Genomic DNA, 14,835 nt, shown 5'->3' with positions numbered 1-14,835 from the left:
GATTTCTCCATTCGTGTGTGTGTGTGTGTGTGTTTGGATTCTTCACGTATCCTAGGGCAGTACGAGGCCACCAAATCATGGACCTGTCTTGAATTACGAATGAAAATCACATCACTATTGGACAATTCATTCAGATAAAGGTCCAGCTGATAGTAGATTAGTAGTAGTATTATTTTACCTAACAAATCTCTCTTGAGTACCTAGTATTAATATGATTATCCTTTCACCCAATAAATGCATGTCCCATGTATGCTCTGTGTCAGGGTAGAGCTTTAGGCGTTACCTTGGAGAACAAAATAATGGATGAAGTCCCTCCCCTCAAGGAGCTTATAGTCTAACTCAAGACCACATATTAAACACCAGGGAGACACAAAGACATTTAGCATTCCAGAATTGCAATGATGGCGTTTGGAGAGATGAGACATGGCAACAGAAAAACAAACCGTACCTAACAGCGTAAGATGGCACTTGAGAAATGCCAGATGACTCATCTGCATCATAACTACCGCAGGAGTTCTCAGCAAGGGGCATTAGAAAAGGCTTTATGGACTGGATGAGAATAATCAATGAACAGCACAGAAAAAAAGCACATCACCTAAAAAGGCAGTGGTATCAAATATGTAGAGGGGAAAAACTTGCGTGCTCATAGGAATATAAGAATATTACACACCTGTATATTTTTGTTTGTTTGTTTGTTGTCTTTTTAGGGCCGCATCTGAGACATAGGAAGGCACCCAGGCTAGGGGTCAAATCGGAGCTATAGCTGCCAGCCTACGCCACAGCCACAGCAACGCCAGATCCGAGCCATGTCTTTGACCTACATCACGGCAACACCAGATCCTTAACCCACTGAGCGAGGCCAGGGATCGAACCTGCGTCCTCATGGATACTAGTCAGATTTGTTGCCCCTGAGCCATGATGGCAACTCCTATATACCTGTATGTTAATGACAGGAAAACAGCTCTGTATTGGGGTTTGCATACCTCTGGGTATAATTGTTCCTATATGTTCATATTAAAGATAACATAATTTTAGTAATTGTGCCTTATTCAGTAAACCATCTTTGTGCAACCTTGTATTTGAGCAGTACTCTAAGTAGCCTTTCTTCCCTTTATATATAGAAATAGCTGATGGCCTTTGAGGAGTGAGCAACTCCAGTCCCTCTGGGTTTCATGAGAAGTTGCAAATTCAGTTTATTCTGAGGAATGGCTTACAAAAACAAAAGCATCCCGTCAACTCCAGTCGGTAAATGGAGCTGGAACACACTGGATTTACTTATCTAATTGTTTCCTAACATTTTCTCTCTGGCGTGCACCTGTCCTGGAGGGTGTAGGAAGGAGAGGGAAGAGAGGCTATAGACGGAGTGGGGCTGCCCTAGCCCTTATTAACTTGCAGCCGTGCTTCTCTCTTCCTTCTCCTTTACTAAGGAGCAGTGATTCCTCCAAAGGAGCACGGAAACCTTTGGTGACATTGCACCCATTGCTTTCCCGGCCATTTCATTCTGACACTTCATTATGAGGCTAAGATTTAAGCCTGTCAAGAACAGAAGCAGCAAATTCAAGAGGGATTTTGGCTACCTAGGCCAAAGTGCTTCTAAATGGAAGTAAGTCAGAATGAGAAAGACACATACCATATGATATCACTTACATCTGGAATCCAATATATGGCACAAATGAACCTTTCCACAGAAAAGAAAATCATGGACCTGGAGAATAGACTTGTGGTTGCCAAGGGGGAGGGAGTAGGATGGACTGGGAATTTGAGGTTGATAGATGCAAACTATTGCCTTTGAAATGGATAAGCAATGAGATCCTGCTGTGTAGCACTGGGAACCATATCTAGTCACTGATGATGGAGCATGATCATGTGAGAAAAAAGAATATATACATGTATGTGTAACTGGGTCACCATGCTGTACAGTAAGAAAAAAATAATAATGTATTGGGGAAAAAAAGAAAATAGAACATGTTCCTTTCTGATCCGGAAAATGCCCGAAAGGACCCTCTTTCCCTTTTCTTTGCAAAATAGATCGCTGGTCCCTCTGTGGTGCACAGAAGACCCGCCCAGGGTTTGTGTCTGCTGGGGAGAAAGAAAGGGCACATTGGGCTGAGTCTCTCCCCACCACTTTTTTTTTCCCCCTGTGGGCTTTCTCCCCTCATCAGACCAAGTTAACTGCTCTGTAATAAGGTCATTCCCTCTGTTGTCCAGAACGAAGTTTTAGTTCCTGGGAAAAGGGGACTGGAATTAAAGCTGTGCTGTATCGCAGTATTGCCCATCTGTTATTATGTCCCCATCAGCTAATTTTGCGAATAGCCCTGATTTTCATTTGGAGATCCGTGGGATGATAGGATGCTGTTTCCACTGCAGCTCAGTGGCAGCAGAGCACTGTTCCCTAAGCCAGTCCTCATATCCCATCCCCGGGCTTGCTTTCAGTGATTGCTTTCAGTGCTTTGTGTGTGCATGTGTTTCATTGTTATCATTTTTAAAAGTTTGTTAACTTTTTTTATGGCCGTTCCGGTGGCACATGGAGGTCCCCAGGCCAGGAATTGAATTCGAGTTGCAACTGCGACCTATGCCCTAGCTGCAGCAACACAGGATCCTTTAACCCACTTCGCTGGACTGGGAAGTAACCCCAAGCCTACCCAGCTATCCGAGCTGCTGCAATTGGATTCTTAACCCACTGCACCATGGTGCGAACTCTGTGTGTTGTATTTTAAGCAGTACAATGAACTACCAAGTGAAAGTTTCTGTTGAGACTTCAGGGTCAGAAATTTAGAAAAAATAATACCGTATTGGGGAAATAAAAAAAAATTTTAATTAAAAAAAAAGAATCTAACCAGATTCTGTGACGCAGAATCACGACCTGTAGGATGTGAATAAGAAGGAGTATAAGAATATAAAAGTAAGATGAAGTTGGTACGAGAGAGCAAAGCAGCCGAGGTCAACTGGCTTCATGGTAATGTCACTGAGCCATCAGAGTGTCTGAGACCGGTACTAGCTCTAGGATTTTTAGGTACATAAAGTGAGGCATTCTCTTCAATATAGAAACTAATGGATTTTCTGTCACTTGCAACCAAAAGCAGCCTAAGTCATATGTAGTTTCCTTAAAAGCAAAGCCTTTCTTTCAAGATCTGTTGTATGCCATGAAATACTGTGTTAACATTAACCACATTAACCACATCAACTTTCTAAACAGCTTGGGCTTTGTAGAGGGGTAGCATTTCTCTTCCTCCGGGTATATCACCAGAAGGAAAAAACGAAACAAAACAAAACTGGTGTCACATCTTAAATGTTTCCTGTAGGGTATGGAATTTAAGATAGAGCACAAGATCATTTCTATTCCATAAGGAGTTATCTTACGGAGGTCAGTAGTAATCCTTTGCCTTTTTCTTGCATAAGAAGGTTTAGAAACAGGTATCCAATACCTAGCTCCTAGTTCCTATATATGGGAATTTTTTTCCTAGGTGGATCACTGTTAAAATAATCCTGGCTGCAGATCCGATTCTCATCTCCCCAATGGGATAGAAAACAATCTCTCAAGCCCGGAAGCCCTGAGGTCCTCCAGATCTTTCCTCTTTGCTTTCTCATCTTTCTCTCCTCCTTTTTCCCCTTCTAATTTACCCTCTTCTCTTCTTCACGTATTTTCTTTCTCTTCCAAGTGACCTCTTCTCATTTTATTCTGGATCTCTTGCCCCTTATTGAATATCATGCATCTGCTCACTCGATCCGATTTTGCCACACCATCATTCCCAGTCAACATTTGATACCCCAGCCATAACATCTCCTGTGTAGCTGAGGTATCTTTGGTAATTTTAATTTTGTGTGCTAAAACCAAAAGGTTTGATAAACTACGTCTTTTAATGAGCTCCTCCCCTCCCCCCTTCTGTTTGTCAAGTTCCTAATGGGTGATTCTAAAGTAAGATCACCTAATGGGTAATTCTAAAGTTTGATCCCCAGACCAGCAGTAGTGGCATTACATGGAAACTTGTAAACCATGCAAATTGGGCGGCCCCTTCCCCAGACCTACTGAGTCAGAAACTCAGGGGTCGGCGGGGAAGCCTAGCCATCTGTGTTTGAACAAGCCTTCCATGCGATTCTGATGCATGCTCACATGTGAGAAACACTGGCCTAGATTATTTTGCCTCCCGTCACCAAATGGTTTTGATCCTCCCATAAGATTTCTTAAAGGGGATGAGGCTGTGGGAAAAGTACTTCCCATTTAACTGGAATGGCCCTGCTTCAATGAAGGGTGCCTGTGAAAGTATGTCTGTATGCTGCCTTCTCAGAATTCCAGGGCAAGATCATTCTATTTTCATAAGCTGCAGCTGGTAGCAACTCGGAATATACTGCAGAGCCCCTGCTCCCAGCAACAGTGGCAGTTTTCCAGCCCATGCTGGCACTACCCACAATCACTTCTAGTAGGAAAACGCAGAGAGATTTTTCTTTTAAAAAAGTGCAAGAGGGATTCAGTCTCAAAATCAAGACAACTGAAACCAGAATCACGATTTGCCCCTAATCCTAGCATTCCTTCAGTTCCTGGTTCTCTTCTGTACATCACTGATCTTGACACCTGGGCTTCTAGAATCACCCTTTCTTTACGCCATCCTCTCTTTGGCCAGCTGGGTCCACTCCCACCTTTTAGACCAGGCCAGCATGCCCCAGGTGATGTTGTAGTTTTCCTACCTTTCCCCCAGGGTCTGTTATCTCCTCTTTCAATCCTTACTCACCAGGTACAGATGAATTTTCCTTAACGATTATCTCTAATTGTCATCTTCTTGTTGAGACTCTGGCACCACTGCCTGCTGGCCCAACTCATGGGCCTAGAATTCCAGACTCTTCAGAATCTGACACAAAGACACCTGTCTGAACATCTGGGAACACCCGCCTGGCGGGTCTCCCAGGTGTCCCCAGATTACCGCGTTCCTTCCTCCCCTTGCTCTCACTCTCTGCTGGGTCCAGAATGCCCTCACTTAACTTGTCTACTTATTTGAAACCTGCCCATCCATCCAGGTCTAACTCGAGTGTCACCTCCACGTAGAATTGGTCACTCCAGGTCATAGTGCTCCCCCCAGGCCCCAAATCTCCATAGCCCTTTTGTTTCCATTTCCACCTTTATCTTAGGTTGTTACCTTTCCCATCTGTGCATGTGCATCACTGGCAATGTGAAGGCAGTGTCCAGGTTTTGTAGGACTCTGTGTTCTCAATGTCTGGGTAGCTCTCCTTGGACATTGATTTACGAATGGGAAAAACACACAAGCACTCAGTATTTAAGGAATTTTCAACATGTTTTTATTTTAATAAGATTCATTTGTAGATGTGTAATGTTCTTATAAGTGTAAAAAATAAATCTGTTATAAATAATAAGCCTCATTATTTTCACTGTTTTGACATTAAAAGTATTATGAAAACATTCCTTGCATGAACATAGCTCAGCTTGCTTCTGAAGAGCTTCTGTAAAAATATGGATTTATGAGGCTCATTTCCATTGGCATAATGGGCTTTTAATGTCACAGATATGTATATGTTAGCTCCTGATACTTTGGACACTCAACAAAATTCAGGAACATGGTAAAGGCTTGAAGACACAATTTAGTTTTTGCCATTGCAAGAAAATGGACTTTATTTAGTGGATAATTGAGGTCATTCTGCAATATCCAAATATTTGGAGTTGGAAAATATAAGATTTTGAGCACATATTACTTTATTATCTGATTTTTAACTTACCTTACTTTTTCCTTAACTAGAATATCAAACATGTTTAGAACTAATTTAAATGTAAATGTAATATTGATACTTATACTATTCCTACAATCAATACTAATGTAAGAACGAGACTAATGTAACAATCAAAAATAAAAGAAAACACATATTAAAGCCTTACTAATGCACACAGTATGAATTGGTCAAAAGCTTGAATCATAGTTTTACTTTAAGGGAAATTCAGGTTTTATGATTTTTAAGAACATCCCAGGGATTAAAGTTAGTTAAGGAAATGCCTCCAAGTCCTAGTGGAAGACTGTCTAAATACATTGATCATCATTAGTTCTAATTATTTCCAATCAAAACATGCATAGTGTTTCTAAAATACTTCAGTGTGTACTCTTAAAAAGCTTGTGAACTATTTCTTGTCTACATTACTCATCTGCATGATAGAGGAAGGATTCACTGATGATCTCCTATGTGTAATGGTGTTTAAAGAAACTTCATTTTTGGAGTTCCCACCGTGGCACAGTGGGTTAAGAATCTGACTACAGCTGCTTGGGTCACTGCAGAGGTATGGGTTCAATCCTTGCTGGTTCAGCAGGTTAAAGGATCCGTGCTGCTGCAGCCATGTGGTGTAGATTGCAGCTGTAGCTGGGAGTCAATCCCTGGCCAGAGAATTTCTATAGGCTGCAAGTGTGGCCATTAAAAAAAAAAAAAAGAAGAAGAAGAAGAAGAAGAAGAAGAAACTTCATTTTCACACATCAGTATGGTATTTCATGGCGTTCCTGTTGTGGCTCAGTGGTTAACAAACGTGACTTGTTTCCATGAGGACGAGTGTTCGATCCCTGGCCTCGCTTAGTGGGTTAAGGATCTGGCATTGCCATGAGCTGTGGAGTAGTTCGAAGATGTGGCCTGGATCCCACGTTGCTGTGGCTGTGGTGTAGGCCAGCAGCTGCAGCTCCAGTTCAACCCCTAGCCTGGGGACCTCCATGTGCCTCAGGTGTGGCCCTAAAAATTCAAAAAAGACCAAAAAACCCACTATATTTCAGTATAGTATAGTGTATTCACCAGGTCTATTGTGCTTTCAGCATCAAAGTCCCAGTGCTGTCACATGACACATTCAAGCCCCTCCAGGAGCTGGCTCCTCCTTCCTGCCTGCTCTGTCCAGCTCCATCTCTCATCGCCTCACCTTCTACAAGAACTAGACAACTTGCAGGCCCCTAGGCATGCCAGAGCCCCTCCTAAGCCTGTGCCTTGGTCACCCACCCTCTGACCAGAGGGCCTTCCTCCCAGGAGCAGCCCCACCAGCCCCACCGAGCCGTCCGTCTATCATCTTTATTGTTGGTTACAGTCACTCTCCCCCGGGGACCAGAGGGGAAGGATGCCAGGCATCCTTCTCCCAGGGGGCTGTTCAGAGCAGTGCCCCGGTCATAGCCAGCTAAAGTTAGAGTTCTAAGAAAATGGGATTTGTTTGCATAAAGGAGACCCTCTGAACCTGTTCTAGAATTCACAAATGCAGACCTAGCCAGCATTTTTCTAGTGCTGCCCGGTAAACGTTGCCTATCAGGGAGTTCCTGCTTATTCTGGAGAACAGAAAATGTCAACTGAGTGAATTCATCTCCTTTACGGCTAGGAAGGGAGCTGAGGACTGAGAGGAATTGGTTGTTTTATGTAGCTAGGAGTTTTATTTTATTACGGATTTATTTTTAATTTTTATTTTAAATTGTTTATTTTTGTATACGTTTATTTATTTTTTAATGTACACAGGAATTTTAAAGTTTCATTTCACCTGCGGGTACCTGTCGTCACCTTTCCCATTAGAGAAGGAGTTCATGGCCTCCATGCAACGCTTTCTTCGTGGGCTTTGGAGAGACTCATTCTCTTTTCATTATCCCTACCCTTCTAGCTACTTCTCAGGCTTTGTTGCTCATTCTCCTCACCATTCAAACCCCCCCCATTTTAGAGTACCCCCAGTCTCTCTCCTCAGATTTCTTGTTTTTTCTTCTATTTAACTTACTCTGCAAGTGACTTCATCCTGTCCCTCAGCTTTAAATAATTGAAGAGTGATGATTCTGTATCACTCAATAATTATGATCTCTTGTACCTCCAGCTCTGACGGAATCCCCCAGACGCCAGGCTCACTCCCAACTTCCACTCAACATTCCCCACTAGGCTTCTCCAAGGCACTGGTCCATAGCCAGCTCCTCTTAGCAGGTCCAAAACGGAGCTCCGGGTGATACCGCCTCAGCCTGCTCCTCCTTCAGCCTCCCCCAGTGCTGTGTCCTTGCATTTCCTCAGGTCAAAGCCTTGGATTCATCCTTGACTCCTTCATAAGGTCTTCCACTTCTGTCCTGCGAGCCATCAACCCATCTTACAGAGTATAGCCAGACTCTAGCCATGGCTCCATTATCCTGGTCAGGTCACCCCTTCCTGGGAGGTTGTAATGGCCTCCTAATCAGTCTTCTAGCTTCCATCTGCATCACCTTATATTTTCTTCTCAATGTAGCAGCCAAAATTATCCTTTTAAAACTTAAACCAGATTTGCTCAAAAGCAGCTTCACCTTCCATCCTGTATTCATTTATTCAGTCAACATTGTCAGGCACCAGCAGAACACTGCACTGTGCGAAGACCCAACAGTATGATCCGATCCCGGGGGAGGGATGGCTAGTAAGCAATCACAGTCGAGTGCCAATAGATGCTGTGGCTGAAAGGTGCACAGGGAGCCTTGGAAAGGAGAGGAAGGGACCTCAGCCCTGAAGCGAGCCATCAAAGAATGTCTCCAGGGGGAAACTGAGCCTTGGGCAGAGATAGGGCTCAGAGAGCATCACATTTCAGGGAGCATCGCGTATGCAGTGTGGCAAGAGCTTGGGGTTTAAGGAGGAGCTCTGAGGGAGAGAAGGCGGAAGAGATAGGGAAGGGCATATCTTTAGGGTCTGACTGTGTTCTCCGGTGGAGTTTAGAAAAAAATGAGGAGCACGGGCAGATGATGATGGTGATGGAGGGTGTGTGTGTGTGTGCATGCATGTGTGCAAAATGAGAAAACAGTGATAGACCTTCGTTCTAGAAAGTTCAGTCTAGTGATGGAGAGAGAAGTGACATGGAAGCAGAGAAACCAGTGTGGAAGCTCAGGCGACTAATCCAGGACATCAATAAATGATGAAGACTGGCACTGGGGAGCCACAGAGGGACTGGAGGTAAAGGGATAAGAGAGGGCCTAGGGAAACATTTAGAGGGTTAAATGAAAAACCGTGGTACCTAATTGGACAGGAAGGGTAACGGAGAGGCCTGGGTCTTTGATGATGGTCAGTTTTCTGATGCTGGACTAATTGTACTCATTAAGGGCCATTCCCCCTAAAATGATTGGCCCTCCTATGGAGAGCTCAAAATAACCCACTGGGATGCAGGGGAAAGTAGCAGAATTCCATGTATGCCTTTCTCGATTTTTAAATTTCTTTTTATCTTTTTTATTTTAGGGCCACACCCAGGGCATGTGGAGGTTCCCAAGCTAAGCGTTGAATCAGAGCTACAGCTGCCGGCCTATACCACAGCCACAGCCACAGCCAGATCCAAGCCACATCCTCGACCTACACCACAGCTTATGGCAATGCCGGATCCCTAACCCACTAAGTGAGGCCAGGGATTGAACCTGCATCCTCATAGATGCTAGTCAGCTTCATTTCCACTGAGCCACGATGGGAACTCCTGATTTTTAAATGTCTATGTATATGTGTCTACAAAGTAGACCATAGACTAATACAGTTTGCATATACAATTTATAAACCAATGAGTATCAGTAGGCTTTGCTCAACTATTTTATTATCAGAGGTGTATGATCAAAAAACTTGGAGACTGGGTGAAGGGTTACAAAAGGAAAAGTAAATTTGGTAGGTGTGGGGAATTCGAGGTGCCTGTAGAATGTTTAGGCGGTAATTTCCAGTAGGCAGTAGCATCAGGACTGTCCAGACTGTCCAATGGAACTTTCTGTGATCATGGAAATGTTCTAAATATCTATTGTTCCGGATGGTGGCCAGTAGCCACTATGGCCATTGAGCACTTGACATATGATTAGTGCACATGAGGAACTGAAAATATTTTATTTTAATTTTAATGTATTTAAATTTAAATAGCTACACATAGGTAAGGACAAGAATATTAGAAAGCACAGATCTAAAACTTAGGAGAGATACCTGGGCTCTCATTCCTTACATGCTTCCACTAAGCATTTTATGTACATTTTACCCTCTCATTCCTTACATGCTTCCACTAAGCATTTTATGTACATTTTACCCTCTCATTCCTTACATGCTTCCACTAAGCATTTTATGTACATTTTAAAGCAATCAAGCTGTCCCACCTACCTATGGAGTGGACAATATTATAAAAGAGTAAGTTCTTTTTGATACTGTTCTTTTAGTACTAAACATTTCTATTGTAAAACAAAAAGCTCACTTGCTCTGAAATATGTGTTCTTTGTAGATATTATTCATTGGTAGGTATTTATGCCTCTTTCCCAACCCAGCACCAGTTTTATTTTATTTTTCTTTCAGGTGGCTTGCTCTGTTGGAGATTCAAATGTGTGTTATTTTAATATTTTATTATTATGACTGTACTCTTCTAGACCCCTTGCCAAAACAGGTAAGTGTTTTCAGAACTTTGAGTAGCATGACTCTAATTCCTTGGTTTTCATTACGGGAGATGAGCTGACTGATTTCCTCTAACAGATGACCTGCATTGAACCAGACAGAAAAGATGTTCCTTAATTCCAGGTCTACTCTGTATGCCCCATTATCACAAGACCAGGACCTGATAGTAGTGTTTCCATCTCTTAGTGTTAGGAGCTCCTCAGTGAATTTATCAATGTTAATCCTTTTCCCTGGGTAAGATCGACATGGCCTTGACGTTGGGTTGTTTCCCTAGAAAATCATATCTGTGGGTTCACACATAAACCATGGGGAGTTCCTGCTGTGGCACAGTGGGTTCAGAATCTGACTGAAGCGGCTTGGGTCCCTGCAGAAGTGCAGGTTCTATCCTGCCTGGCACAGTGGCTTAAAGGATCCAGCATTCCTGCAACTGTGACATAGGTCACAGCTGCAGCTCAGATCCATTCCCTGGCCTGGGAACTTCCTTTATGGGTGTGGCCATTAAAAAAAGGGAACCATGGTGTTCCCATCGTGGCACAGTGGAAACAAATCCGACTAGGCACCATGAGGTTGTGGGTTCGATCCTTGGCCTTGCTCAGTGGAGTAAGGATCCGGCGTTGCCGTGCACTGTGGTGTAGTTGGCAGACATGGCTCAGATCCCGCATTGCTGTGGCTGTGGTGTAGGCCAGCAGCAACAGCTCTGATTAGACCCCTAGCCTGGAAACTTCCATATGCCTCGTGAGCAGCTCTAAAAGGACAAAAGGCAAAAAAAAAAAAAAAAAAAAAAGCGATCCATGAGTTTTGGAGGCAAGTCACAGTCCTTGGTCCATTTGGAAAGCAATGGCATGGAAGGAAATTAATGCAACAGTAGAAACAGTGTACAGAAATGAAAAGGTCATGACCTATTCGAACCGCTGACCATTGAATATGCCAGTCATTTAATTCCGCTGTGTTTCTGTAACTATTCTCCTTCACCAATGGCTCTCGAACTGGTGTGAGCATCAGAATCACTTTGGATGGAGGGCCTGTTAGAACTTGGAATCCCGGGCCCCACCCTAGGAGTTCCTGATGACTAGGTCTGAGGAAGGGCTTGAGAATTTGTATTTCTGCCAAGTTCCGGGTGCTGCTGACACTGCTGGTCTGGAGGTATCACTGTCCTAGGAAAGCAAGGGAAGTTCTGTTTAATTCCAAATGTTTTAGAAGGTGCTATTTATTTATTTATTTATTTATTTTCTAGGCTGCACCCACAGTGTGTGGAAACTCCTAGGCTAGAGATCCAACCTGAGCCACAGCAGCGACCTGAGCTGCTACAGGGATGACGGTGGATCTTTTATCTCTGTGCCACAAGCGAACTCCTTTAAAAGGTGCTATTTAAACTGAGGGTGAAGCTCAGAAATTAAGTACTGCAATCTCAGGGCTATTCACATAGCATTTTGTGCTCTGATTGACTTTCTTTTCTAAAAAATTTATTGGAGTGTAATTGACTTACAATGATGTGTTAGTTTCAGGTGTATAGGAAAGTGAATCGGCCATAAATATATATATTATATCCACTCTCCCCCCCATCTGGGTTATTACAAACTGTTGAGAAGATTTCCCTGAGCTATACAGTAGGTTCCTGTTAATCATCTATTCTGTACAATTATATATATATATGTATATATATACAGTACATATATTACTCCCATTTTCCCAATTCTTCCCTCCCTCCATGGTTCCCCCCGTGGTAACCATAAGATTGCTTTTGAAATCTGCGAGTCTGCTTCTGTTCTATAAACAAGCTCCCTCCCCTACATCATGTTTTCTTAGATTCCATATATAGGTGGTATCATGTGATCTTTGTCTGACTTAGTTCACTCAGTGTGATAATCTCTAGGTCCATCCATGTTACTGCAAATGAATTATTTCATTCATTCTTTCTTATGGCTGAATAGTAGCCCATTGTATATATGTGCCACATCTTCTTTATCCATTCCTCTGTTGATGGACACTTACTCTTTTTTTTTTTTTTTTCTTTGCTTTCTAGAGCTGCACTCAAGGCATATGGAAGTTCCCAGTCTAGGGGTTGAATAGGAGCTACAGCTGCCAACCTAAGCCACAGCCGCAGCAACTCGGGATCTGAGCCACGTCTGCCACCTACACCCCAGCTCACGACAACACCGGGTCCTTAACCCACTGAGCGAGGCAGGGATCAAACCCGCATCCTCATGGATGCTAGTCGTCTTCGTTTCTGCTGCGCCACGATGGGAACTCCAGTGGACATTTATTCTATGTAATAAGGGCTAACATATGGAGGGATAAATAAAACTCTTGGTGACATTTCAGTAGAAATTCTGTAACTGCATAAGGGACACAAAATATTATATTACTTATAAATATGCTCATTTCAGCACTTTGCCTTGCTTTCTTTTGCACTTCTATTCAGAGTACAAGTAACAGTGCAAAGAGCTCTCAAAATCCTCTGATGAGAGGAAATCAAAACACCCTTCCCAAAGGTTTTCAGCTGAGTACTGCTTTGTTGGCAGAATGAAGACGAGGGTCAGGATTTACAGGCACCAAATACTAGTTTCTGATCCATTCTGACATGAATTAGATGTCATGATCTTGCCCAGACTGAATCAGCATCTAAATATTTTCCCACCAGCAAGACGACACAGGAATGCCTTTTTCACATTAAGAGGATGTCATTTGTCAAATGACTCTGGAGATCAGTCATTTTGACCAGATCATTAGGCAGGATTTTTCCCAGCACTTTTAGTTGTGTTTATTATACTTTTTTAAAACATAAATCCTCTTTCTGTTTTGACACTACTAAGAACATTTTTCAAAGAAATGTTCCCTCCATTGGTAAAAAGGACAAGCCTGAGAGAATCCTCGTCTCAAAGGGCATTTTATCTCATGATACGTATCTTAGATACATTCAAACTATTTAATTACTGGGCTTTTTTCCCTCAGTTCTGAAAGAAGATCATCAAAAAATGTAGGAAGTGGGAGTTCCCGTCGTGGCTCAGTGGTTAACGAATCCGACTAGGAACCGTGAGGTTGTGGGTTCGATCCCTGGCCTTGCTCAGTGGATTTAGGATCTGGTGTTGCTGTTAGCTGTGGTGTAGGTTGCAGACGTGGCTCAGATCCTGCGTTGTTGTGGCTCTGGTGTAGGCCAGCGGCTACAGCTCAGATTCGACCCCTAGCCTGGGAACCTCCATATGCTGTGGGAACGACCCAAGAAATGGCAAAAAGACAAAAATAAATAAATAAAAATAAAAGTAAAAAATGTAGGCAGTGACCCTCCAGCTGCCAGGCTCTGGTAGGATGTGGGAGTTGGATGGGTTGCCAGGGCATGTTTGGCATGCTGTTGTCAATTGCAGGGAGGGCACTGGACCTGGAAACCAGCTCCCCCGAAGGCGTTTACTTGCCATTCCAGCAAAAAATAAAATGCTAGAATCCCCACTTTTACTTTTGTAACAGCCCAGTGTTTTATCTCACCCCAAACGGTCTTAAGGAATTAATTTCATCTTCATTCTCTCCCAATAAGAGTCAAACAGTAAGGGAACATTACAAAGTTTTCCAAGATCTGTGATGCGTAAGCCATGTCCAGATGCTGGCGTGTTGGCGCATGCATGAGAAGACCAACTTCCATTCTCGTGCAAAAGCAAGCACATTTTTGGCCAACACAGTGGGGCTTTCTTTGGTTGGTGGATGTTGTTCTGCTTTATATTTGTGGGAGGGCCGTGGAGTCTTAGAAAAATCTCATAAAACCTATGGATCCCCTTGCCGGAAAAGGACATACCTCTTCGTACACAGAGAATTGCAGATACAATTTCAGAGACTCTGAGGGAAATCCGTGACTCATTCTGCTGACTGCCCTGAGAACCCCCCTGCCAAGGAGCCCTTTCTGTGCCCTGTGGCATTCAAACAGTTGACAATAAACTGATCTGATCCTCTAACTTGGATGGTCCTCCTTGTCTTCCTGTCTTCCCCCAGCCCTCAAGGTTGACAGAACAGGTTGTTTTTCTTACTCAGTCCCCCAAGCTTCAGCAACCTCTTTGCATCGTTTGCAGTGAACTGACTTCCCCTCACCCCCCGACATAGTCACCCCTTGTTCATAACTAGGACAGAACAGAACAGATCAGAACATTGGAACCCACAAAATATCCTTTTGGAGAGTTCCCTTCGTGGCTCAGTGGTTAATGAACCTAACTGGGATCCATGAGGATGTGGCCTCGCTCAATGGGTCCGGAATCTGGCAGGGCTGTGAACTGTGGTGTAGGTTACAGATGCAGCTTGGATCCCACATTTCTGTGGTTGTGGCTGTAGCTCTGGCTGTGGCCGGCAGCTGTAGCTCCAATTCAACCCCTAGCCTGGGAACCTCCATATGCCGCAGGTGCGGCCCTAAAAAGACAAAAAATAAAAGTAAAAAAATAAGAGATTTGCCTCCTTTTCTGTGCCTTGATGGAGGGCGAAAATTGATGCTTGCCATTGAGAACTCATCAA

The 14,835-nt window shown here is 43.4% G+C and overlaps 1 protein-coding gene across 1 annotated transcript in view; it reads left to right on the top strand.

Moving 5' to 3' along the window:
• CYP39A1 (cytochrome P450, family 39, subfamily A, polypeptide 1) overlaps window positions 1–14,835 on the top strand; it is an 80,844-nt gene that overhangs the window by 65,267 nt on the left and 742 nt on the right. Inside the window, 1 exon segment of the mRNA NM_001101027.1 lies at window positions 10,252–10,339. Within this exon segment, the coding sequence (NP_001094497.1) occupies window positions 10,252–10,339 (88 nt within the window).

This window comes from Sus scrofa, chromosome 7, assembly GCF_000003025.6.
Source record: "Sus scrofa isolate TJ Tabasco breed Duroc chromosome 7, Sscrofa11.1, whole genome shotgun sequence".
In the NCBI taxonomy this organism is placed as follows: domain Eukaryota; kingdom Metazoa; phylum Chordata; class Mammalia; order Artiodactyla; family Suidae; genus Sus; species Sus scrofa.
This window is presented reverse-complemented; position numbering and strand designations above follow the sequence as displayed.